The following is a 27358-nucleotide window of genomic DNA, read 5'->3' on the forward strand; positions in this document are numbered from 1 at the left end:
CCTCCATTTCAGGGTCATCAGAAAGCAAAGGGGGAGGAAATGTCTGCTGTCATTATTCCCTATGGAGACCGATTCCCCTAGGGTATAATGAAGAATTGATCTGGGGCTCTGGAAGGGCTGTTTTTTGCGGGAGAGGCACCAAATTTTCAGCATAGAATCCAATGCCTCTCCTCAAAACATGCTCCAAATTTCAAAGGGATTGGAATAGGGGGTCCAATTCTATGAGCCTCCAAAGAAGGTTCCCCTATCCTTTATTATTTCCAATGAAGGGAAGGCATTTAAAAGGTGTGCAGTCCCTTTAAATGTGATAGCCAGAACTCCCTTTGGAGTTCAATTATGCTTGTCACAACCTTGCTCATGGCTCCACCCCCAAAGTCTCCTGGCTCCGCCCCTAAAGTCCCCAGATATTTCTTGAATTGGACCTGGCAACTCTAGTTTGTAATTCTTGAAGTTTCAGCATTTGAAATTCTGCTGTTCCCTTAGTTCCTGGAGTTGAGACTTTGCCAGTGCCCCAGCAGGGGAATGGATAGAAAAGATGAAATGAACAAAAGGGGAGAGGATGATGACAGAAAATACTTTCCAATGTCTTAGTCCACTGTTCTTCTCCTTCAACGAGTCTTCTGGTAGCAGTCCAAATGGATGAACTTTACTGGTCGTCTTCATTCTGTCAACCATGGATCTGGTGAACTTGGAGCTCAAATTCCTAACCAGAGTTATACCCTTCTAAACCCACTGATTTTTAAGGCTTTAGAAGGGAGTAACTTTCTGATTGCACTGTTAATCTATCACTCATTTAAAACCCTTTAGATTGATAATGCATTTTTAATGCAAGTTATTTGTTTTAGTGCATGTATTGAGGCTTAGTGGAGCTCATACTTGTCATGCAGAAAGTGGCAGGTTTATCCCCTGACATGTTCAGTTAAAACGGGAGCTCAAGTTAATGCACACTGAGAGATTTTTCAATGTCTGAAATGCTGGAAAGCCACTACCAGCTGGAGGCAGCTAAATGGACTAGTGGTCTGACTTAAGAGCATAAGAACATAAGAGAAGCCATGTTGGATCAGGCCAACGGCCCATCAAGTCCAACACTCTGTGTCACACAGTGGCAAAAAATTTTATATACACACATACACTGTGGCTAATAGCCACTGATGGACCTGTGCTCCATATTTTTATCTAAACCCTTCTTGAAGGTGGCTATACTTGTGGCCGCCACCACCTCCTGTGGCAGTGAATTCCACATGTTAATCACCCTTTGGGTGAAGAAGTACTTCCTTTTATCCGTTTTAACCTGTCTGTTCAGCAATTTCATCGAATGCCCACGAGTTCTTGTATTGTGAGAAAGGGAGAAAAGTACTTCTTTCTCTACTTTCTCCATCCCATGCATTATCTTGTAAACCTCTATCATGTCACCCTGCAGTTGACGTTTCTCCAAGCTAAAGAGTCCCAAGCGTTTCAGCCTTTCTTCATAGGGAAAGTGCTCCAGCCCTTTAATCATTCTAGTTGCCCTTCTCTGGACTTTCTCCAATGCTATAATATCCTTTTTGAGGTGCGGCAACTTGATGTAAGGCAGCTTCATAGATGTAGAAGGTACAGGTAGGTACTGTCTTAGGAGATTATTTTTCATTCTCTCACACATAGGAGGGAATGTCCCTTCTAAGATGGTACCTGCTGTGTGATGTGACTTCATAATCTAGAAAATAGCATTGCCTAGAGAAAAATGTCCTATTCTTCTTAATAAAGAAAAGATGGTTTTTATACCCCACTTTTCTCTTCCCTAAGGAGTCTCAGAGTAGCCTGCTATCTCCTTTCTTTCCTCTCCCCACAACAGGCACATTGTGAGCTAGGTGGGGCTGAGAGTTCTGAGAGATCTGTGACTGGGCCAAGGTCACCCAGAAGGCTTCATGTGAAGGAGTGGGGAATCAAACTCAGGTCTCCAAATTAGAGTCTACTGCTCTTAACCACTATACCACACTGTCTCTCTTTTTAAAAATGTAGAGTATTACATGCTAGAAATTAGCAGAAATGCAGCAATAATTGATAGCCAAGCACTTAAACCAGATTTCTAGATCTGACTTTTGTTTTCAATTCAATTTCATTTTCATCCCTTTATTGGCATAAAGGCTTTTATTTTCCTGACTCTTTCCCCTTGTACCTCCTCCTAGGGTTGGCAGGTCTGTGTTGGAAAATACCTGGAGACTTTGGGGGGTGGATCCAGGAGATGGCAGTTTGGAGAGGGGAGGGGTTTTAGCATGGTACAATGCCATAGAATCCACCCTTTAAAGCAGCCATTTTCTCCAGGGGAGTTGATTTGAACCCTTTAGCAATATAGGTGTGATTCTACAAGGTTAGATTCTTTACTTCTCGCTAGTTGAAGAGAACTAATTTCTGACATTCAGCCATTTGTGAAGCTCTGTGTCAGTTGCTAAGTTCTTTGCTCAAACTGAACGGATGCTTTGAAATGGATGGTAGCCATTGTCTCATGTTGGCCTAAATTCTGAAGCATAGCCCTGGCCCCTGGAGCCTGCCCCCTGGCAACTGTACAGTTCAGTGGAAAGTTAATAAATAAATGAGTGGGGCAAGGTGGGAAAGTTGTGGTATTCTAGACATAAGCAAGCCAGGGGGAGTGTGAGTGTGGGTGTAATTTGTGAGTCATGATAGGTGTGGTGAGTGGGTGAAAAGTGGTTCTTTGGTGTACATATTTCTAAGGTGTAACAGTTGGTGTTGTGGGTGTGGGCCTACAAATTTAAATGCATGATTTTGGTCTGGTGCCTCTGAGTTTGGGTGACTTCAGAATAGGTTTTGTGGGTGGCCAATGGGAGTGTTCTCTGTGGCTCCTTAATGAGTGGGATCTCAATTTGTAAGAGACCATTAGCATGATGCCTCACTTGGGACAGATTAACTTTCTAAAGAACAATGACATTGCCATGCCTAATGGGGTATTCCCTTTCCATATCTTAAAATGTAATATATAATAAATATACATAGTGTGTCACCTTAGAAGTGTGCCAGCTAGGACCCGGCAGCAGCAGGAGCCCTTACTGGTGACATAACGGTATTGCTGGTGTTGCACTGACGTCATTACCCATGTGTCCAGAAGTGACGTCAGAGTGTTGATGGATGCTCTGACATTTGGGCAAGAGGTTTGGAGCAAATGCCAAAGGCATTTTTTGTTCATATGTATATATCCAGCTTGCTGGGGGGAAAGTGTAGATGATTAGGGATTGTTCTGTGGAAGGGGTGTGAAGAAAAGGAAGATGGTTGTTGACTGCGCTGATTATTCTGTGGAATATGCTGGCTGTTCTGTGAATTTCTGCAATTTATAGTCTGTAGAGTATAAATTGCAGACTATAGACTACAGACTATAAATTGCAGAAATTCACAGAACAGCCAGCATATTCCACAGAACAATCAGCGCAGTCAACAACCATCTTCCTTTTCTTCACACCCCTTCCAACCCTCCCAGCAATTAACACAGAACAATGGTCACATTCAACAGCCAGTTTCCTTATCACTACCCTTCCAGGAAGCCCCACCAAACAATGGGCACATCCACAAACGTATTGCCCTTTCACCACACCCCCTCCAGCCTAGATATAGCAGCTCTCCAGCAGCCCTGGCCTCACTCAATGCACAGCAGCCAAGAAGGTCAGAACGCCTGCTCCGGTTGCAACGCCACTGAGGATGTTCTCCGCAGCCGAGAACGAAACGTCTGGAAGAAAAACTTTCTCCAGTAGAACACGGCACTTGAGCCCGAAAGACTCTACAAACCCTAATGATGTTACCAGCCGTGAAAACCTGAAATCTTTGATAAAGTGTAGATGATTGGGGAAGGCAATGGCAAACCACCCCGTAAAAAGTCTGCTGTGAAAATGTTGTGATGCGATGTCACCCCAGAGTTGGAAATGACTGGTGCTTGCACAGGGGACTACCTTTACTTTTTATATATCCTAATAGCGATGTATGCCCCATCTCATCTGCATATATTTAAATCCATGAATCTGGGTCCCAGTGATAAATAGATCTGCAAACTTGTGGTATTCCCCAGCATTGCAGAAAAATCTGAAAAGGTGCAAGTTTAGGCAACACTAATACCTACTTCCTCTGTTGGCTACAACATTGTCATTGACCTGTTGTGGGTAGAGAAGCCTTGATGACCAGGAGCTGCATGGAGATCGTCGCCATTGTTGGTTGGGAGGGAGGGAGAAGCCTTAGTGGGCTCAGGAGCTGTGCAGGGCTTGCCACTATTGACTGGAGGAGGGAACACAGGCAGGTTTGGTGGCTAGGACTTACACAGGGCTCATCAATGTGGTCATTGACTGTGGGGGGTGGGGAGAGAAGCCTTGGTGGATTCAGTGGCTGCAAGCTGTGCAGGGCTCACTGGTGTTGGGATTGCGAAACCAGGCCCAGTGATGGTGGGGGAGGGGGGCAGAATAAAACTAAGAGGCATAATGGATTCTTCCTCCCCTCCCCCCCACAGTTATCACAGGTCCCCACTTGGTGGTTTCTAATTCTGTAATTCTAGTCTTATTGCATTGTTCATTCAATGTCTTAAACTGTTTGACTAGATCGTCTGTCTGTCCTATCCTATCTATCTTATCTATCGCCTTACAAGCATCTTTTTCCTATGACCAGAGCTCTTCCTTGCTCCATTGTTCTTCCCAAGAGCACCTGACAAACAACTAATGAAATATGATCTTTTTCTCTGGTTGTTTAAAAAAAACACCCATCAATGAATTTGAGGCACCTTTGTCCAAGTGAAGTGCCTCAAGGATCTGTGCTAGGACCTGTTTTATTTACCCTGCCTGTAAGACTTACATAATGTACAGATAAACATAATCACTTGTGCAAATTAAAGTGCTCTTCTATTGGAGTAAGGAAAGAGGTGAAGCAGTTTGCTTGCTGGTTCTTTTAAACCTTGCAATTCCCTTTCACGTTGCAATGGTTTTCTGAATGTTTGTAGAAAAACTTCTCAAAGACAGAGATGTGTAGCGGGGCTTGGCCTTTTACTAGAATGTAGAGTCACAGGAAATTTGTGGCCTAGTGTTGTAGAATGCCATTGGCTGACTTTTGTTTCTTTGGCATTGAGTAGGTGCGGCCAGTTATAAACTCTGAGTAAGGCCAAGAAGTGGAAGTTGAATTGCAGCCAAAAACAATGTTATGCTCCTTCCGTCTTTTTTTTTTTATCAGTGAGATATGTAAACACTTCCCTTAGTACCTTGACTAATGAGCCAGCCATTGCCTGGATAATGACTTAGAGTCAGTCAGAAAGTCCCTGGTGCAAATGTTACCACTACCCCAAACTTGCTAAGTTGCCTTAAATGTACCTCTACAGATTGCTTCAGCACTTGTCTTTTTTTTTTTCTTGAATGGTCGTAATTTATTACAGAGAATCCAGATGACACTGCTGCCAAAGTTTTAATTAACTGAAACTAAAAACAGGGGAAGAAAACTCAACCCAGGGCAGCAGCAGACTGAGTAACTAAAAGGGCAAGATAAAGGATAAGGGGATATATAACTTTGATAAAATCTCATCAATAAGAATGAAAGATAGTGATATATAAACTTCCCTGACCAAGGGCATATATTTTAATTTACCCAGTAGTTTTTTTGGGGGGTGGGGGTGGGGGGGGGATGCAGTTGGTCTTGGTTTTGTTCGTGTTTGCATTTGCCATGGAAACTGCATGCTTCAGTGCCATGTGGAACTGTGCCCTATTGCAAGATTAAATGTCATGTGGAAGCAGGGCTGCCAACCTCCAGGTGGTAGCTGGAGATCTCTCACTATTACAACTGATCTCCAGGCAACAGAGATCAGTTCACCTGGAGAAAATGGCCACCTTGGAACCTGGACTCTATGGTACTATTACGCCCCCAAACCCTGCTCTCTTCAGGCTCTGCCCCTAAAATCTCAAGGTATTCCCCAACCTGGAGTTGACAACCCTGTGTGGTACACTTTAGAGTGGTTGCAAAAGAGGAATGCCTCAGCAGTGCTAAAAGACAGCAGTATGGAACAACCTGCTAGGCTCCATAGAATACACTGTCCACACTCCCTTTTTCATAATCACAATAGCCATGTTCTCAGTATCCTATGTAGACACTGCCTCTTTAAATCCATGTGCTGACATTGCTTCTCCAAAAAATAACAGCTTGCTTATGCTGAAGAACGTCTATGCTACTGCTGGCCAATATTCTGGAATAAACCACATAGTGCAGAAGGATCCATAGAACAATATAAACACCAAAGAGAGATAGGGAACTCGTCCTTTCCGGAACTTCCCAATGGTTTCAATAGCCTTTGTCTGCTCAATCTCTTGCAAAATCAGTTTCCCTCAGAGCCACAGAATAACAGCACTCTCACACAGATGCATAGTCTTCAAAGTTTCTGCACACAGCAGGAAAGTGTACCTTGATTTTTTTCTGTATCTGTATGGAGTAGGGTATATAATAACTGTGTATTGTTTGAATATATTGCATCATTCTTTGGTGCATATCTTTTGTTTTCGTTGCCTATACACCGGAGCCTGTTTCTTATCAAGGCTCCATAGAATGGCTGAAAGGCATATGATGCAGCATCTTTGCTGAAGCCAAATCAGTCTGGAATATCTCAGAAAGGAACTGTCCATCTTAGAAACCCAAGTGTCCTGCTTGGGTTCAGTATGTGGGAGGGTGAGGAGGAGTTGGTGTAGTGTAGTAGAATGAGTTGTACTCTATAAGGTTAGTGGCTGGAATCTCATGTGTACAGGCTAACACTAGTCATCCCACAAAAGTTATTCTTTCTTGGCTTCAGTCCCCAATATGGGGATAATAACACAGGTTAACGTTACACAACTGCAGTAATTGTACAGTTCTTGGGAAAGGTTTTAGGGTGTTCAATAGACAGCGGGTGTCCCCTTGCCATTCAGCCTCCCCCTAGAGCCTAGGGCTCTGAAACAACTATTGCATCTGTCGCTGTCCGTGTTGAGGCACTGATTACCATGCTAAATATTTTAGATATTTTAATTTGTGATTTCAAATGCTGCAATTTTTCTTCTTGTTAACATATGGTGGAACCTGCCCCAAGTCCACTTGCAGGAAGGGCGGGATGTAAATCTAATAAAATAAATAAATAAAACACTCCATGAATACAATCTCAGTAATCTTTGCAGTTTTCTCAAGAAGAGCTAGTTTGAGTCCAGCAGCACTGCAAAGACAACGGAGATTTTTTGGGGGGTGAGCTTTTGAGATCAAAACTCCCTTTGTCAGAGCTTTGACTCATGCACGCTCATACTCTGACAATCTTGTTGGTCTCTAAGGTGCTCCTGGACTCGACTCTAGCTGTTCCACTGCAGACCAACAAGGCTACCCTCTGAAACTTTCTCAAGAAGATCAGCAGGGCTTTTTTAAAGCAGGAAAGCACAGGAATGCGGTTTTGACTGGCTTGACATCAGGGGGCATGGCCTAATACACAAATGAGTTCCTGCTGGTCTTTTTCTACAAAAAAAAGCCCCGTGTGAAACAATGCTGACATCAGGGGGTGTGACCTAATATGCACATAGATTCCTGCTAGGCTTTCTCTACAAAAAAAGCCCTGAAGATCAATATTACTAAATTACTCTCTTCCCCTCCCTTCAATGACCTCAGGGCATATGTGGTTCTTTAGTCCCTCATTTTGCACTGCTTGAGGTAGGTTAGGCTGAGAGAGCAACCACCTCAGAATCATGTAGGGAGATTCATAGCTGCCTAGGGATTTGAGTCTGGATCTTCCAAGTCCTAGTCCCAACACTCTGATGCTGGTATTCCTGGATGATATGCATTAGCTGGATCCGTTTCAAATGAAGCTTTAGCCTTGGTTTGGTATTGAGGTTGCCTTGGTTACCCTGGTTGGTGTCTTTCACTGGGATAGAGAGTGGAGAGGCATGTGACCCTGGTTGAAACACCTGGATTTCTCTGTAGCTTTTGATACCATCAGTCATGGTGTCCTTTGATCGACTGCATGGGCTGCATTTATGGAATGCTGTGTCATAGTAGTTTGCTGCTGTTACTTTGCTGGGGAATTCAAGAATGTGGTGATGAAAGATGATTGTGTCTTCCCTACTTCTTTGAGCTATTCTGTAGGGTATCACAACCTTATGACATCATTGGAAGAGTGCAGCTGGAATTTTTGAGTAACATGATTATCAGTGTGTTAATGAAGTCTGCAGGAAGGGTTGCATCAACCCTTAGTTCCCATGGCCCTTTCATATGCGCTGAGGAAAATGCTGAACTTTGGGGTCAGGAAACAATTTTCTCCAGCCAGTTTAGCCATGGATTCTGGAGATTGGATGTCTTGTTTGGTGTAGAGCCAGTTTGGTGTAGTGGTTAAGTGTGCGTACTCTTATCTGGGAAAACCGGTTTTGATTCCCCACTTCTCCACTTGCACCTGCTAGCAAGGCCTTGGGTCAGCCATAGCTCTGGCAGAGGTTGTCCTTGAAAGGGCAGCTGCTGTGAGAGCCCTCTCCAGCCCCACCCACCTCACAGGGTGTCTGTTGTGGGGGAGGAAGGTAAAGGAGATTGTGAGCCACTCTGAGACTCTTCGGAGTGGATATAAATCCAATATCTTCTTCTTGTTGTTGTTTTTGCCATCTTCTGGGCATGGAGCAGATGTCACTAGGCATGGGGGGAGGTATTTGTGAATTAACTGCAAAAAAATCCCCAGGAATTTCCCAACCCAAAGTTGGCTACCCTGCTTCAGGCATTGGTGTTTCTCTCTGTGTTTTTCTGACCATTTTTAGTATCACCTTTGTCATGTCATCAAGTGTCTTTAGATAAGTCCCAAGTGCCTCCAATATCCTAACCAATTTTCACCATACTAGGCTACGGGCATGAGCTGAGAACCTGAAAAGCAGATATCTGCTTTGAACAACCTTCCTGTGAACTTAAAACTAAATGGTATTTTCATAAAATAAGAGAATCTGTGATATATTGGTCCTAAGGTAAACATTTTCTAAATACATTCTGGGCACTGTATTTGAACCCATAAATTTTCCTTCAGGCTAAGGTTACCAACCTCCAAGTGAGGCTTGGAGGTCTCCTACAGTACAGTTGATCTCCAGGCTGCAGAGACCAGTTCCCCTAAAAAAAAAAAAAAGGCCGCGTCAGAGGGTAGACTGAATGGCATACCATAGAATCTAGGAAATGTGGAAGTGCTAGAGTGACATTATTTCTTCGGTTAACTCCCTTTTCTTCCCATATACTTCACCTTCCTCAGGCACTGCCTTATCCAGAAATTTCCCAAGTTGAGTCCTACTTCATGCAGTAGTGTTTGTTTCTCTCTCTGGTTTTCTGGCTGTTTTAATGTGGTCCTCCTTTCTTCCCAAGTTATTTGGCACCACTGCTTGTGTTCTACATCCGCTTTGTGATATGGGGACAATAATTCTTGATAAGGCCCTGGATTAGAGGGATAATGTGTGTGACGTGCTTAGTAAAGTGCTATAACAATGTGAAGTATTATCTTGTGCCATTAAAGGAAAAAATGAGTGCTTACCATGCTCTATTTTCTTCATGTAATAGGAAGTGGAATTTAAAAATAGACCAAGAGATGTGCTTCCTCTTTTAAGCGGTACATGTAAAAAAAAAAAGATAACCATTTAAGGATGTAACAGTCCTGATGCATGGGCCTGTGTATTCTGTGATGTCGCACATGCATTTTCTGCATGTAGAGGCTTCCCCATTCACTTTTGGAGTTGCCTTTCTCCATTGAAGTGAATGGAAAAATCTTCCTGATAGGAACCTTCACATGTGCCATATACTGAAGCATGAGATATGCAGGGGGAACACTTGATGATCACTGGGCAGCTCAGTCCACTGGGAAGTGCTCCTGTGTACAGAAATGAATAGCAGCTGTGTGCATATAACTGCATATAATGCAACGGTAATAAACCAGGCAGCTTTCCTGCCCAAGCCATATTGCAGTAAGTGAGGTTGTTGCCAAAGAGCATTATTTTGTGCTCTTTGAGTGGGTTTGTAGAATTCAATTTATTGCTGGATTGTTATCATGGCTTATAATTTTTCTCATTTCAAAGTGATAAATGAAGGCTGCTTCCACAAATCTTTGGATACTGTGCTGTTCATCAATCATTTGCAATGGGATTATCCACACAGGAAAATCCATTTGCAAATGATTGTTATAGTGCAATGCCAGCACAGTATTCAGTGGTGTATAGAATGCAGACAAAAGAATCTGTTGCCACTTTTCAGTTCTTCCACAGCTCTTTTGGATCTTATAACTTCCATTCTTATTCCATCTAGTCTTAATCCATTTCCTCTTAAAAAGAAATAAACCAATTCTCATCTGTGATAGGGAAAATTAAATGATTACCCTTTCTCTGCTAAACCCCAGTGTTCGGACTTATTCATAAATTGTGTCCATTCAAATGACCTGTTTCCCATATATACTAAAGAGCTACTCCCTTCCCCCATACATCTGGTATGGAAGCCTTGCATATTGCAAGGGATTGCAGTGATCTGTCATGCATGTTCCATTCATGCAAGGCTCTGGCTAGGTCTGTACCTTGCTGCTGTCCACCATGAACTGTAAGTGTACTAAAAAGGATAACCAACATTCCTCTGCATATGTGCAAGGCAAGCTAAGTAATGGTTAGACTTTTTTCAGTGAAGCATCATCATTCAGCTGATCTCCTCACTGAGGATGCCTGAGAGCTGGTTTAGTGTAGTGGCTGATGTGCTAGGATGTGGGCAGTCCCCAGTTGAAAACTTGCCTCTGCTATGATCTCACTAAAGCGGCTTTAAGCAAATTACATTCCCTCATGCCACCCCCATCTGTAGGGTTCCTAGCCTCAAGGTGGGGTCGGTAATTCTCTTGTGGTCACAACTGATCTCCAAGCTATAGGGATCAGTTCCCCTGGAGGAGATAGCTTTAGAGGCAAATTCCATGGTATTCCAGAGACTAGCCAAGGAGGAACAGAAGTCCTAGAGTCTCTTCATATCCTCACTGATCTCTCCCAGCTTCCCAAGCTCATCCTTCCCTGGACAGCACCCCCAGGTCTCCAGGAATTTCCCAAATCAGAGTTGGTAACCCTTCCTGTCTATGATGTAGGTACCGGTCTACAGAGTTCCAGGTAGTAATCTTTGTGTGTGTTGACTTTTATGTGCCCTTCCTCAACACTTGGTTTACATTTGACATTGGGCGTATAGGCTTAAATTAGCTAGCAAGACTTTACCTCTTCCTGAAGAATCCTGGGAACTTCTTTGCATGGGGTGGTGATTGTAGGAAATGCCATTGAGTTGCAACTGGCTTCTGGTAACCCTGCAAGGTTTTCAAGGCAAGAGAAATTCAGAAGTGGTTTGCCATTGCTTGCCTCTGCACTGAGACCATAGACTTTGCTGGTGGTCTCTCATCCAAGTTCTAACCAGGGCCAGTGTTGCTTAGCTTCCAAAATGAGACTAGCCTAGGTTGAGCCATCCAGGCCAGGGCTTGGTTGGGGTAGGGATCTCTAAAATAATCACCGGCATTTCACCAGACTATAGTTCCCAGAATTCATTGGGGGAATCATGACACAAAGTGATATGAAGCTGTGATATTGTTTTATAGCATGGATGGTTCCAAAGTATGTATATCAATCTATTGCTGCTGAGTGTGTTGTCAAAGTAGTGGCTGTCTGTGTCTACTTTATGGAGAAGCTACCCTTAACTTTGTTCTTGTGTTTCTGTGAATAGCCTCACCCAGCTTTTGTCTGGTCAGGGTGATCGGTGTCCTCCAGGCAAGAAAGTGTTTATTTCAGGCAACCTGAACCACAACATCTCTGTTTTTCAAACACGAGTCCTCACTTTCCAAATGTCTTTTGGCTTCACAGTGTCCCAAGAGCAGTTGCTCGCTGTTGAAGAGTATGACCTCAACGTGGTGAGACTCTGCTTTCAAGCTTTCCTCCCTAATGAACATGGCGATTTCATGCTAGCTCTTCCTCCAGTCATCTCAAACCCTATTTATGACAATAGTGAGTATTTGCAGGCTGGATTGTTATCTAACACAAAATTTGGAAACAGTGGCAGCTGCCAGGCACCTTGCCCCTGGTTGTTCTCATTGGGTTATGGGTGACTTACACCCTTGCATGCATCACTTCTCAGGTAGGGTTGACAACCTCCAAGTAGGGCCTAGAAGTCACCCAGGGTGACAGCTGATCCCCAGACAACAGAGATCAATCAGTTCCCTGGAGGAAAAGGCTGCTTTGGAGCATAGACTCTATGGCATTATACTCCACCTTTCTCAGGCTCCACCCTCATCTCCAGGAATTTCCCAACCCAGAGTTGACAACCCTGTTTCTAAGTCTGCTTAAGTTATGACTATCCATTGCAGCCCCACAAGGGAGAGAGTTAGTGTTGCATCATAGTTAGTGTTAATCTAAGACTGGGGGAGCTCCAGGTACAAATCTCCCCTCAGCCATGGTGGAATTCACTGATGTTCAGCCAGTCATGCTCTTCCACCCCCACACACTTGCAGAGCTGTTTTGAGGATAAAATGGAGAAGGGGAGAACCATGTGTGATACTTGTAGTCATAGGAGAAGGAAAGGGAGAATTACAACTGGCTTGGTTCCAGCTTGTTCTTGCCTTCCCCTGTTGCTGCATGCCTCCAACTGTGTGGCTCTTGGGAACACCATTTGGGGCTGCAGCAGGAGGGGACAGTGAAGGAAAATGGGTTCCATGGGTAGAAATTTTGCCTGTGGGAAAGCTGTGGTGGTTCCAAGCTACTGCCTGCCCCACCCCTGTCTTCAAAATGATACACTGATCAAGACTGTTCTCTGCTGCATGTTGCAGTTCTTAAGTCTTGAATGAAGAAGAAGAGTTGGTTTTATACTCCCTTTTTCTCTAAGGAGTCTCAAACTGGCTTTCAATTGTCTTCCTTTCCTCTCCCCCAATAAGCACTTTATGAGGTAGGTTGGGCTGGGAGAGTTCTGAGAGAACTATGACTGGCCCAGGATCACCCAGCAGGCTCCATGTGAAGGAGTGGGAAATCAAACCCGGTCCTCCAGATTATGTTTGGTCACTCGTAACCACTACACCACATTGCCTCCCTTTGGAGAGTTCATTTGCAAACAGAATGCCAATTTAGATAAACTGTTAGGCTAGGGATGCCATCTTCCCGGTGGGACTACAGAGATCAGTTCCCCTGGAGAAAATGGATGCTTTGGAGGGTGGACTCTGTGACATTGTACCCCACTGAGGTCCCTGTCACCCTCAAGCACCATCTCCAGAAATTTCCCAGCCTGCACCTGGCAAACCTACCTCCCAATCCTGTGCTGGTGGCCAGGGGGGATATGACCACCCTATGTTAGGCTGATTTGAAATTACTGGGCCTGTTTGCAAATAGAGTGCCCAGTTAGCTGACACATAGAAGATCTTGGGTTGGATTTCCATTTTTACGAATAGTAGCTTATGGACATGAGGGTGATGACACTGCAGCTGCCATTTCAAGGTAGCTTAAAAATGCTGCAACGCACCCCAGCTGAAAACACACACAGTGGGGAACAAGCGTGCCCTCAGTGGGCTAGTTTACACTGGAAAAGCGGTCAGTGAGAAAGAGTGAAACACAGATACCCCCCTAGCCATGCCATGTTTCTGACCCATATGCCAGACACACATATACCCAGGCATTTAAAGAGATGGGAATTTGGCCTTGAGATGCATTGCTCTGGGCAAAGCATACCTGTTGGCTCTTTCCACTGCTTGTGTTTCAGTTAGTAACTGCTATTTCTGCATCATCAACCCTCCAAATAACACACTTCCTAGCAAGACTTCCTCTTTCCTTCCCCCTCTACTTTAAAGTATGATTTACAGTAATGGTCCTCCTCTCCTCTTCTTTCCCCTAATTGTTGCTTCCTGTTTCTGTCTAGGAGCACCAAATTCAGCAGAACTGAGAATCTGCCGTGTGAACAAGAATTGCGGAACTGTGAAAGGGGGAGATGAAATTTTTCTCCTGTGTGACAAAGTTCAGAAAGGTAATTGGCTTCCTCAAGACTTCCTCCTGTCTCAGCGGAGAGGATCCTCTCTGCAGTTTGTTCTTGGCGCAGAAGTCTAAGGTACATCAGTGAGCCTGCCAGCAATTAAGTGGGCTATAGTCTGGACCTAGGCATGACACAAGATAAATTGCTGAAAGGGATTACTGGACAACTTTGGTCTGATTTCCTGCTCAGCACCTGTCCTAATTTTGGCTAGATGCTCAAACAAACAACAAGCAGCAAGAACTGACTTTTTTTCTTGTCAGGCTCAATGAATTTGTGCATTAACTTTGAGCATGGTGATTTTCTTTCCTAGCACTTACAGGTTCTGAGTACAACAAAAGCGTACAAAAGGCGGGTAGGTTCTGATGTCTCCAGATGACAAATGTGCTGGCAAGAAGCAAAGATCTGTGGCTTCTCAGCACATGTACACATGGCAAAATAGTCATATGCAAACATTACATGTGTCACACGGTATTGTGGCTGCAAGTTTTAATTGACTGAGTCACCAATTAATAATTTAGAACAGCACTTGATTGAGTTAAATTTTTTTTGAAGCTGTCTTGGTTATGATGGACTGCTACAACAAACAAAAAAGAAGTGGTAAAAATGGGAAGGGCCCATGGCTTAGTGGGTACAGCACATGGTTTCCATGCAGAAAGTCCCTGACTGAGTTTGTGACATCTCTGTGGGCAGTGGCTCACTGGCAGACCATCTTGGCATGCAGAAGGTCCCAAGTTCAGTTCCTGGCATCTCCAGTTAAGAGGAACAGATAGTAGGTGATGTGAAAGGCCTTGACCTGAGACTCTAGGGAGCCGCATCCAGTCTGAAACAGTTCTGATTTTGATGGATCAATGGTCTAACCCAGTGCAAAGCAACTTCAAGTGAGTTCACTTCAAGGATTACAGATAGCAGATGTTGAGCAACACCCCTCTCTAATGCAGACACTGAGGAGCTGTTGCCAGTTAGAGTAAACAATACTGAGCTAAATGGCAGCTTCATGAAGTCCTTGGTTCTAACAGGCTGTCTCTTTTGTGCATTAAACTGTAAGTTCTCACACCATCCTTTAGTATCCCAGATATAAAAAGCATCTATGCACATTTTCTGAAGTCTGTTAACTGACATGATTAATCAATTGGCAATTATTTCATTGGCCCAGGTTGCCATGGCTTTCCTTACACTGTATATAGAGGATCTCAAAAGAAGATCCTTCAAATGGATTGTAGTACTTAATAATTTTATTGACTTCAGCTCAGTAGAGACACCACATTCTCAACAAACTTTTTTTCATCTCTGAAAGTGCATGGAGACTGAATGGTTAAATTCCCTGTTCCTTTTCTGTACAGCCCTGATCTGAACTTTTGTTGTGTGCTTGCACAATTTAAGAAACTGATGGAGACCTTAGGATCTTTCCCATGTGAGTTTGGCCCAGGGTGGGGCAGGGATCAAACTGTGTGGGAATGTCATGAGTTAAGAAAAAAAATTAAAAGGGCTGAATTTGGTTTGAGGTCAAGTGCTGGAAGGAGGGGACCCAGAGTCCCTGGGCTGTTGTTAGCAGATGTAAAGAAAGGAGATACCCATGTTGTAGTTTTCCCCTACCAGTACAAATAGCTTTTGTAATGGTAGTTTTTATTAAAGGAATAGACTTGTAGTTTGTTGTATGCAGTTTGGATGGAGGGAGTGCAATACTGGGAAAAAGGCACAGGAAGAATGGTTAAGTCTCCACCCATCACCATGGGCTTGGTTCATACTGAGGAGATGGGATTGTGGATCTTGCAAATAAGATGTAGTGCGTATCTCAAGATTCAGGTCTGCTTCAAATGTTGGCTACCTATACCTTAAAATAGGTGCAGAGCTGAACAAAATGACTTGGCAAAAGTACCTCACGCTTATCTGGACATGCATAGCTTCCAGGCCTCCAGGGTAGCGTAGGGCTGTCAACCTCTCAGAATTACAACTATTCTTCAGATGACAGGTATCAGTTCCCTTAGACAATATGGCTGGTTTTGAGGGTAGACTTTGTTATCCCACTGAGGTCTTTCCCCTTCCCACACCCGACCCTCTTCAGACTCCACCCCGAAAATCTCCAGGAATTTATCTCTCCAGAGCTAGCAACTCTTCCAGGGTCAGCTGGCCCACTGCACTGTTTGGGAATGAAACTAATATTCCTGTAGCCACTGTGAACTGCCAGTTGTGGTACAGTGAGCAAGCATGGGAAACTAGGGACACCATCCTCCAGGTGGGACCTGGAGATCCCCAGTATTGCAGCTCATCTCCAGACTACAGATATCAGTTCCCCTAGAGAAAATGGATGCTTTGCAGTGTGGGCTATATAGCACTGTATCCCACTGAGCTCCCTGTCCTCTCCAGGCTCCATCACTAATTCTCCAGGAGTTTCCCAACCTGGATCTGGCATCTCTATATCCCCCACCAGGGGCCAAGGGGGGACCTGGCAACCCCATGGGAACACCTTTGAATCCCTGTACTTTGTCAAGACAGTGCCTGGGTGGTCACTGCCAGTCCCTTTCTATAGCCTAAATTAACATCAGTGGGATTGTTGAAAAACTTGAGAAGAATGGAATGAATCTTTATTTGTGCTTGGGATGTGCTGGCTCAGTTTTGTGTGTATAAGTTGGGATGTTGGTTGGTTATCTTTGCTAATTCCTATGTTTTGGTTTTCTGGCAACCAGATGATATAGAGGTCAGATTTTCCAATAATGAATGGGAAGCCAAGGGAATCTTCTCGCAAGCTGATGTGCACCGCCAAGTAGCCATTGTTTTCAAGACCCCTCCCTTTTACAAAGATATCTCTGAGCCGGTGACCGTGAAGATGCAGCTGCGGAGACCCTCAGATCAAGAAGTCAGTGATTCGATGGATTTCAGATACCTGCCAGAGGAAAAAGGTATAATCAGAGAAGGAGGTGCTTCTATAGAACTTCTAATAGAAGATAAAACTATACTGAACTGACTGCCATGCTAGTTAACACAAACCTAGATTGGTCCTTCAGGTCTCATTTTGGAAACAGTTCCTTAGGTTAGTTCAGCACCAGCTTTATGTTAGGAACATTAGGAGGTGTCACTTTTCTTCTTGCTCCATCTAAGACCATACAGTTCTAGTCAGAGTGGGTTAGGACCAAACTACATGAGATGCTAAGAATTTTGTCAGTCACCTTCCAAGTGTAAAGTTTGAGTCCAGTGATACCTTTTAAGACCAACCAAGTTTTATTCACGGTATAAACTTTCATTTGCATGCACACAAAAGTTTATATCTTCGTTGGTCTTAAAGGTGCCACTGGACTCAGACTTTGTTCTGCTGTTTCAAACCAACATGGCTACCCACCTGAATCTACCTTCCAAGTAAGTGTGTGTGTGTGTTTTTAAAGGCATGTGCACTGATTTGGATTGGAGCCATGACATATGAGGAAAGAATAGTTTAACCTCTCCCCTCCCCTCAAATATTTTGCAGGCCTGAAATGGCCCTGCACAATTGTATTTTGCTCCAGTAGCACAAACCAACTAACCAAGCAAATACTTTGGACCCCCTGGAATTAATAACCTAACCTATACACACTTTTAATCACATTAAATCATTATTACACAGAAGTGTAACGATTAATTACAAATAAAATTGTAAGACTATATGTGTCACATATAGTTATACATTTAATGGCACAACCACATATTAGCGCCTATTGAAAATGTTGATATCCTCTCAACTGAAGGTTCTAGGTCAAGAGAGGAGGGGTTTTTGAGCAGCTGAAGGAATCTTCCGATATATAAAATAAACTTGGAAGGTTAAAGACAAAGCTCTGATCTGAAAATATCTTCTTTTAATTATGTATAATAAACCAACTTCTCCTTATAAAACAACAGAAGATGATATGGTCAAACACAAAAAGTGCATAAATCTAGGTATAAAACTATGTTCTCAAATAGGTGTCCCTCCTCAGCCTTTTTGAACCTGTGGGCACTGCTGGAATTCTGACACAGTATGGTGGATGCAGCCACAAAATGGCTGTCATGGGAGGCAGACTGGCTGTCACAGCTTACCTCTAATCACACAGTGAAGATCCTTGTGCTGTGGTGGCAGCAGCTGCTAGGGTTCCCAGACCCCCACCGGGGGCGAGATTTCCCACTTTGGGGACTCTCCCCCTGGGCCATTCAGGCAGCCAGTGGGAGGAGTTACCAGCAGCAAACTGAGGGCTGGACCTCTGTCACCACAACATGGTGGTGTCACTTCCAGCATGCACCAGAAGTGATGTCATCATGTTGCCAACTGTCTTGAGCCTTGACGAGGAGGAGCTGGAAAGGTTAATAGACCTGGAAGAGTTGTCAGCCAGTTCCTCAGCTGAACAAACAGCAGCTGGCCCATCAATCACTCTCCAGGCACCAGTGTCAGCTGTTGACGATCAATCTCCTCCAAGCTCTCCTCCTCCCATCTCAGGTGTTCGAAGCAGGCTCTGGAAAGAACTTTTAGAGTGAAGACATGAGGCACGCCAGTGCTTCAGATCTCTCAGCCCTGAGTTCTAGCAGAGTCACTGCACCCAGGGAGCAGGCTGATTGAGGCTTCCATATAGCTCCCACTCAGGACCTGGTAACCTTGTGGAAGCAACAAGTCTATTCTCTGGCTTGCATCCACACTCCTTCCTGATCCTGACCTGCTTGATTTCCTTGGCACCCTGACCTTTTGGCTTTTGGACAATGACTTCTGGTTCTGGCTTGTGATTCTGCATTGGTGACTTGGCTCCTGCTTGACTTCCTGGACTTTGACCTTGGATTGGCTTTGGACTCCTGCCTGCCTGCACCCTGAGAATGTGACAGATTGCTTCCACCCACACACTCCCTCCACAAGATGGATGAGGAGGCAAGCAGAAGCTCTGGGCAGCTAGCAGCCTTGCTCACTCAAGTACAGCACCTCACTCAAATGGTGGTTTACCTGCAACAGCAGCAGCAAGCCACTGTCACTGCCCCCCAGAGAAGTTCACTGGGAAGGTGGAGGAATTTCCTGCATTCCTGGCACAGTGCAGACTGTATATTGAATTATGTGCCAGAGACTTCCCCAACAACAAAACCAAGGTATGCTTCATTGTCAGCCTCTTAAAGGAGCAGGCAGATAAATGGGCTACCCTCTTGCTTCTAGCCCCATCGCCCCTGCTGACTGACTACCAGGGCTTTCTGGATCATATGGCGGTAGCCTTTGCTAATCCCCAGCAAGCAGCCACTGCCAGTCGGAAGATCCGGACCCTGAAGCAGGGTAGGGACTCGGTTTCCCAGTACTCCAGCGAGTTCAAGCTTCTGGCCAAGACCTGGCCTGGAATGAGGCTGCCCTCATGGACCAGTATATGGAGGAGCTGGCTGACGAAATCCTTGATGAGTTGGCACGAGTAGACTGACCGGCCACATTGCAAGGCCTAATCATGCTGTGTCTCCGCATCGATGGCTGCCTGGAAAGCCACCACCAAGCGAGAAGCAGCGCCTGTACCTCTCAGCTGCCCCGCCGCCTAGTGACGGTGACAACCCCAATGCACACCAGTTCCAAGACTGACAACCTCGAGCCCATGCAACTTGGAGCTGCACAGCCACGGCTTACCCCGAGGAAAAAGCACGGCGCCACTCACAGAATCTCTGCCTGTACTGTGGAGGGGTGGGGCACTTCTCCTCTGGCTGCCCCGCCAAGCACACTAGCCCAGTACCGTGCCACCGCCGCCAGTAAAAGACCAGCCCCAAGTCTGAGTGGACCCCACAACTTGGGGCACCTAGCTGGGTCCCCTGAACCCTACATTACTGGCCAGGGCCTGGTCCTCGTACTGGTCACACTTGGCTTGCTGGACGGGTGCTGGCTGTTCGTCTACGCCATGGTCAAATCCGGGACTGCCCGCTGCTTCATCAACGTGGCCTTTGTGAAGCAACACCAGATCCCAGTACAGGACAGAGACACCCTGACCCTGGTAGAAGCCATCGACGGGCGCCTCCTCCGCTTCGGTCCAGTGACCCAGGAGACCCACCCGATCATGCGCCAGATCCAACACCATCACGAGCAAGTACAATTCGATGTTGCTCGCATGCCCCATTTTCCCCTCATTCTGGGACTCTCCTGGCTCGTAAAGCGCAATCCCCTTGTGGACTGGGCACAGGGAAAGCTGAGCTTCAAGGACCCTTGTCCTCACCAGGCCCCGTCGGCCACCCTGGCTGCCGCCGCCCCGGCTGCTGGTCCTCTACTTCCCACGGCCTACACAGACTTTGCCAATGTCTTTGAGGAAAAGGGAGACGACCAGCTCCCCCCGCACCAGCCTTATGACCGCGCCATCAATTTGGTACCTGGGCACCCCTGCCTATGGGGCAGCTCTACCCCATGTTCAAACCGGAGCTAGCAGCCCTGCGGGACTTTCTTGCCAGAAACCTAGAATGGGGTTTCATCTGGCTATCCACATCCCTGCTGTCAGCCCCTGTTCTCTTTGTCAAGAAGAAAGGCGGCAAGCTCCAGCTCTGCAATGACTACCGGGCCCGGAACAAAATCACCATCCAGGACCGCTACCCTTTGCCACTGATCCCAGAACTACTGGATCGCCTTAAGGGGGTCCAGGTCTATACCAAGCTGGACATCCGGGGCACGTACAACTTGGTGTGGATCCGCTCAGGAGACGAATGGAAAACTGCTTTCGGGATCCGCTATGGCCAGTACGAGTATCTCGTGATGCCCTTCGGCCTGACCAGTGCCCTCGTTGTCTTCCAAAGGCTGATGAAAGACATCTTTCGCGACCTGCTTGACCGCTTTGTGATCATTTATTTAGATGACATTTTAATTTATTCCCAAAGCCCTGCCCAGCACGCAGGGCATGTCCGCCAGGTCTTGCAACACCTTCGCAAGCATGGTCTCTACACCAAGCTAGAAAAGTGTGCCTTCGAGTTCCTTGACCACAGCAGTTGAGTTCCTTGACCACATCGTCTCACGCCATGGGACTCGGATGGACATGAACAAAGTCAAGGCTGTCCTGACCTGGCAGATGCTGCAGAACCGCAAGGACGTACAGTGGTTCCTTGGCTTTTCCAGTTATTACCGCCAGTTCACCCCTGCCTATGCCGATGTGACCACGCCTCTGACCCAGCTCCTCTGGCCCAAAGAGCCATTTCACTGGACTCCAGAGGCAGACCTTGCCTTCACCACCCTGAAAACCTGCTTCACCACCGAGCCGCTCCTGCATTACCTAGACCGCAGCTGCCGTTCACAGTAGAGACTGACGCCTCCAGCGTGGCCCTCGGCGCAGTGCTATCCCAGCGGGAGGACCCCTCCCAGCTGCTACAACCCTGCAAATACTAATTGCGGCAGCTGATGCCCACAGAGCGCAACTACACCATCTGGGAGCGGGAACTCCTGGCCATCAAGACTGCCTTCGAGGTTTGGAGGCATCACCTTGAAGGGGCCCACCACCCTGTCCGGGTCCTGACTGACCACCAGAACCTGGAGCATCTACAGACTGCTCGATGCCTCACCCAGGGTCAGATCCGGTGGTCCCTCTTCTTTTCCTGGTTTGACTTCTGGATCACCTACATCCCGCAGAACCGGAAAGCGGATGCCCTCTCCCGAAAACCAGAGTACGCTGTGCCTCTAATGGAGGAGACCCCAACTGGGCTCATCCTTGCACACTTGGTCTTCTCTGCCACCACGACTCGCCCGGCCTTGGCTGCAGACATCCAGGCCAGCCAGGCCCAAGACCCCTGGGCTCAACAACACCTCCTGGAAGTGCAAGATGGCCCGGCCGGGGACTATAGTAGGTGAGGGAGTTCAAAAGCTGATCTACCACCATAGAGACAGCTCAATGCATTCGTCAAGCTAGTACTGTTGTGGTTACTGAAGGGCCATAACCGTATCAGTGCTGCTTCTCTTGGCTAGCTAGCTGCTTTTGTGAAACAGCAGTTAGGTGGGTTGAACTGCTTGGGGGAAAAAAAGACGTTTGCTTGTGTGTTTAAATGTGACCTGATACAAATGAATGCCACTTCTCACATGCAGACATAGGGTATGGTTAGAGTGCTTTCCCCTCAGCAACAGTACTCCTGGGGTAACATGGACTGGACCCTAGAGAGACCACAGGTAAAACTCAAAACAAGGGCTCTATCATTCTGTAAACATTACCAGGGGTGAGTTGTAGGGGAGTGTCTGTGAACTGAACTGCTTGATTATCAATATTAAAGCCATTTTATCTTCCTCCTTTTTAGATCCTTATGGTAATAAGGCAAAAAGACAGCGATCTACAATGGCTTTACAAAAGCTTATGCAAGACTATGGTAAGGATGTTCTTTTCCCAGCTTGCTATTCTGAAGCTAGCAAATTGTCACCTAGTATGTGTTTAGAGGGAGGCTTTGTACACTGCAAGAAAAGCACAAATGGCAAGTCTCTGTGGGATCACTGGGTCTGTAAGATCACTGTCTATGCAGTATCAAAAGACGAAGACATGTCTTACCCTATCTGGCATTCCCAAGTGTAGTAGCAGCTTTTCCCTGTAGAAATAAATGGTACCTAGACATAAATGATACCTAGACATTTACCTATGAGGAAAATAAAGGAATTTCCTTGGAGATAACATAGAATGAATTCTAAACTGCTCTCCTGCTTAACAGCAGCTATTCAGTTTCAAGCCTGCTTCTATCTACGCAGGCCAGTTCTTGATCCTGTTCCTTAGTCATGAAGGCAACAAGGACATATATGATGATGAAAAAAGTTAAGAGTCCAGTGGCACCTTTAAGACCAACAAAGGTTCCAGTGAATTATTCTACTGCTTCAGACCAACATGGCTGCCCATCTCAATATATGATGATGGATTTGTTTGTTTTTAAAGGCACGTTTACACTGACAACTTTTCTCCCTCACAGACCCAAGTGTATATGAGAGGCCTAAAGCAGTTGCATTCCAGACTGCTGCCACTGAGGGAAAGACAATTAAGAAAGGTAATTTCTCTTCAGTTCTTTAAATGTTCACTCACCCATGCCATTCAGTTGCTCAGCTCTGTTTCTCTGTACCTTTCATGGCTGTGTTTTGATGGCTGATGTAAAGAAGAAAAAAGTTAATAAAGAAGGGTAGGTTTCTTTGTACATGTCACCTGAGGTAATGACAGAAAAACCTACAAATCACCTGTTTCAATTAAAGATTCTGGCCTCAGTCAAACTTTAGGCACAGCCCAGCAATCTGCAGCATCTGCAGTCATCATGGCTTAATTTTTACCTGCTGGAGGTGGGGGATCACCCAATGCAAGTGAATGCTTCCACACCACTTTCTGATGTGGTGACATCACTCCCTGGAAGTTACATCAGTATGATGCTGAGGATGCTATGACATTTGGGCAAGTTGTTCGAGCATCTCCGACATCCACAGCAATGCACTGACATCATTTCTCAGGGAACAATGTAGCACATTGCTTGCAACATTATTATATCAGTGGCAAGGCTCCCCCATGGTAAGTCTCCTGCCAATCGCTGGAGGTGGGAGTGGAACCCAGCAATCCTTAGTATGCCAGAGACGAGCTAGATTCAGGGTGAATTACAGGTGTTGTATTTCCCAGCACTGAAAATACTATTTGATGAAAATAGTTTTCAGGGGTGCAATGAGGAGTTTACACCTGAGTTACAAATCCAGAAAGTTGTTGTTCTTCCTAGTTCCCCTAGGTTGATAATGTCAGTATGCCACCTTCATATACAAGTAACAAGCAAACCATGCCAAAGTGCACCATTATGGCAGTGCCTCTCATGGTTTTGATACCTGCTGCACAGTTACTTTTTAAAAATCTTCAGGCACAACTGGCTTGTCACACAGAAATCTATTTTGTCAGCTTTCAGAACCTAGGACCAGTGTCCTGTGTATCCTGGCTACTGTGAGTTACCCCAGTTAATAGCTGAGTGGGAATCTGACCCCGGATGTGCCCATTCCAGCACTCTCAACACCCTGCCACAATAGCTTCCATCATGTAACAAAGTGGGAGGGGAGAGTAGGCAGAGGCATGGTTCTGTGAGGGTAATGGAAGAGTTAAGATCTATACTATTCATTAAAATCAATATGGAAGACAGACCAGGGCTAAAAATCAGCAGTGCCTGATAAACAAGTTTGGCTCCCTGTTCTCTCTCATGCATTCCAGGACCTAAAATAGACATATAGAAAAGTTCTCATTAAGTAAAATTGCTTCTGATCATTGAAGCTGCTCTTCAGGAAACCTATGAATGCCTTAATTCAGGCCTTTTAAAGCTTCCCCTAGAAAATGACATAGTGTTATCTTATGGCCCCCATTCTCCTTGCATATTCCTTCCCTGATCATCACCACTAACTTGTTCTTTTTCCCCTGCAGAATTGAATATGTATCAATCCCAAACTGAAACTGTGGTCCCAGTGCAGAGAGCGCCTGCAAACCGATCTCCGGTACCGTTGTACTGTTCTCGTCCCATAATCAATTCAAATGGGTGCTCAGCCCCATCCCTGCAGATGACAGGGTCCTTTAAGCAGGATGCAGTTCTTCCTCCATGCTGGCGTTCCTCGATTCCGCAAGCCAACTTAATGGTGGATGCTTTTCATCCTAGTACTCAGAATGGTAGCACGGTGCCAGTAAGGCAGGAAAATGGCCAGAAATGGGCCAATCAACCAGATGCCCACAGAGGATATTTTAATGCTACAAATGGCCAAGGGTCATCACCATCATCAGCTTCCTCACAAGATATTTTGAATGTCTCTGGAACTGTCACTGGCCAACCTATCCCACATGCAACTGCCCCAATATCCAATGGTGTCAACATGGAGATGGAGGATTTTAGATGTTCAAGCATAACTGTGGAATCTGTCGCTCAAGTTTTAAACTCAAGCAATCACAGGAGACAAAGCCAGGCAACACCACATGCCAGTACATCAGTGGCTGCTCCTTGTAATACATCTTTGAATTCCATGTCCAATGCATTTGAGCTAAATTCCTTCCACTTCCTGGACAGCCTCAATGAGTCAAGACTACCTAGTAACCCCAGTCTTCAAAATCAAATCAACGGTCCTAATAACCAGTATTTTGGTTCATACATTGCCCAAGAAGAGCTCCTTAACCCTTTTGATCATTTTGATGGCATCCTTTAAAACTTAAGGAATTCAGGTTGCCAGTAATTTATCTCAGTAGGAGAATTAATTTTTCCACATGAGTGCTGTGAAGATGTAGTGATCCCCATCTGGTTTGTCCTGCTAAAAAATATATATATGATTTTACACTGAGGAAACAATTGAGTAGAGGAGTAATGGTTTGGGGAAAAACTGGGCGAGATTGAGTAATCATTAACCTTGCTTTTGTAAAAAATAATGATTGTATTCTTGTGCTGCTGAAGGAAATTGATGGAAAGGCAGATGGCATTTTGCTTGTTTTCTGTTCTAAGACTAGTTTTTATTGAGGTAAACCAGTAAAAACTGGTGACTGTTGTAGCTTTTAATTTTTCTGGCCTTGATGAATTCCATTCGGGAGTGTTGTTTAACTGCTGTTAGGGCAGTTCCTGTAAAGTAAGATCCAGTTGCAAAGCCCATTGTAAATGGATTGAAAGTGCATTAATCAACATGTGTGAAAGCACATAATGTTTCAGGAGGTCTTGTGGGGCTCAAGCAATTAACAGTCATTCCCAATAGCTGTAGAAACCTGGATAAGGAGGGGCAAACTCTTTCTATATACAAACTGTTGTGCCCCCATTTTATCAGGGTCTGAATTGGCATGAATTGTTTGTAGATTTGCTGGACTGGGACAATAGCCCTTTGGCCTATACACTTCTATGTGGCTGAATGTGACCCCTGCCTCCTGACATTCAAATGAGATTCAAGTTCTGTCTTTCTTACTATTATAAGACCTCTGTGTGTGTGTATTCTATGCAAGTTCACTCATTTCAAAGGAACCCTTTGGAGTTGTGGCTTCTGGTTTGTGTAGTTTCAAGGCACATGGACCCGCATGCACTCTGAATGAATGACATATATCACATTCTGTAGAATGCTGAGAGATTTTTTTCAAACAAGGGCCATATGTGTCCTAGGTACCCTAAACCTGGAGAGCAGTCACACAGAGAGCAGTAAACTACTGACAATAACCTATGACAAAGTTACTGAGCACTCTGAGTTTATTTTCAATAGTTTACTGTCTTAAGTACCCATCCCTAGGTATCCATCAGTTCAAAATGTTACTGCTTAGACAAGTTGTTAGCCTTATTGTGCTTACTGGCCATGCGGACTCCTTGTTCAATGGGCATTATATTGTCAAGGCAACTTGATAAAGTTTCTGCAGGTTGTGGATTCAGAGAGGCATCTGTAGCACAGGGGGGACAAATTTATTTATGTGAGTGAACTAGAGTTTATGAGATGTTGCCAGGCATCTCACTGAGCCATATATAACTGGAGAAAATAGGAACTCATTATTTGTACCACAGACCAGAGGCCACAGAATCTATATGGAAGCAACTTATTTCACTTTATTAGTACTTATGTGTTACCACATAAGTCTGCTGTACTTATGTGTTACCACATAAGTTATGTGTAACTTATGTGTTACCACATAAGTCTGCTGGCTGGAGCTCTTCTGTTCTTCATTCACCAAAACATTCAGATATCTTGTTGTTTACCTCTTCCTTCATGGCAGTATATGTGACAGTTTTGAAATGGAAGAAGGACCTTTTCCCCCTGTAAATCACTGTATAAAATGGTTTTGTGAAAGCCCTTCCTCTTGGCAGTATTGCAAATGGTCACATCCTGAAACATTCCTTTCATAGTGTTCTTCAGGGCAAGGAAAAATTATCCTATTTTATTATTTAATTTTTAAGAGGAAAAGTAATCTTAGTCACTCTACCACTTCATGGCTAGAAGCACTGACTTGAAAGTTGTTGTTTTTTACTCATTACTTCTATATGCAGTGCTTCCTCCTCCCCAGCTGACTTAAGTACTGGATATTTTGTTGACAGTTATATATTTTCTTGTTTGCTTTTAGGCAAATCTGCATTTACAGTATTGTAATGACTATGTCATTTGAGTATAGTTTTATTAAAAACAAGCAATATCTTTTTTTAAATGCTTGGCTTTTTAAAAAATGTTCACTGAATGCTCATATTGAGGCAACAACTTTTGTCACAAATGGGAGGATTAGAAATATAAAATTTCTGGAGGGGGAGAAAATTTATTTTAGGGGGTGGGAACTAAAATATATGCAACACTTATTATCCTGTTAAATCTAACCTAATTTTACCAGTTTAGTAATATAAAGTGCATCATGCATAACTTAGAAATTAAGTTATAATATTAATGAAATTTAAAAGCTATGAATGTCTTATTTTCTGCAAGCAAAAGTGTAAATATGCCCAGTCCTTGAAAGAAAATTGGATACTGATATACATGTGCTATTTTATT

The 27358-nt window shown here is 44.8% G+C and overlaps 1 protein-coding gene across 1 annotated transcript in view; it reads left to right on the forward strand.

The window, feature by feature from the left end:
* The window catches only part of REL (REL proto-oncogene, NF-kB subunit), a 78315-nt gene extending 51292 nt beyond the window's left edge, over positions 1–27023 (forward strand). The window contains exons 5-10 of the mRNA XM_060249638.1: positions 11832–11972; positions 13867–13971; positions 16662–16874; positions 22186–22254; positions 22840–22914; positions 24303–27023. Coding sequence (XP_060105621.1) covers positions 11832–11972; positions 13867–13971; positions 16662–16874; positions 22186–22254; positions 22840–22914; positions 24303–25069 — 1370 coding nt within the window. The 3' untranslated portion in view covers positions 25070–27023. The remainder of the gene's footprint in view (positions 1–11831; positions 11973–13866; positions 13972–16661; positions 16875–22185; positions 22255–22839; positions 22915–24302) is intronic.
* The last annotated feature ends 335 nt before the right edge of the window (positions 27024–27358 follow it).

This window comes from Heteronotia binoei, chromosome 1 (assembly GCF_032191835.1).
Source record: "Heteronotia binoei isolate CCM8104 ecotype False Entrance Well chromosome 1, APGP_CSIRO_Hbin_v1, whole genome shotgun sequence".
Classification (NCBI taxonomy): domain Eukaryota; kingdom Metazoa; phylum Chordata; class Lepidosauria; order Squamata; family Gekkonidae; genus Heteronotia; species Heteronotia binoei.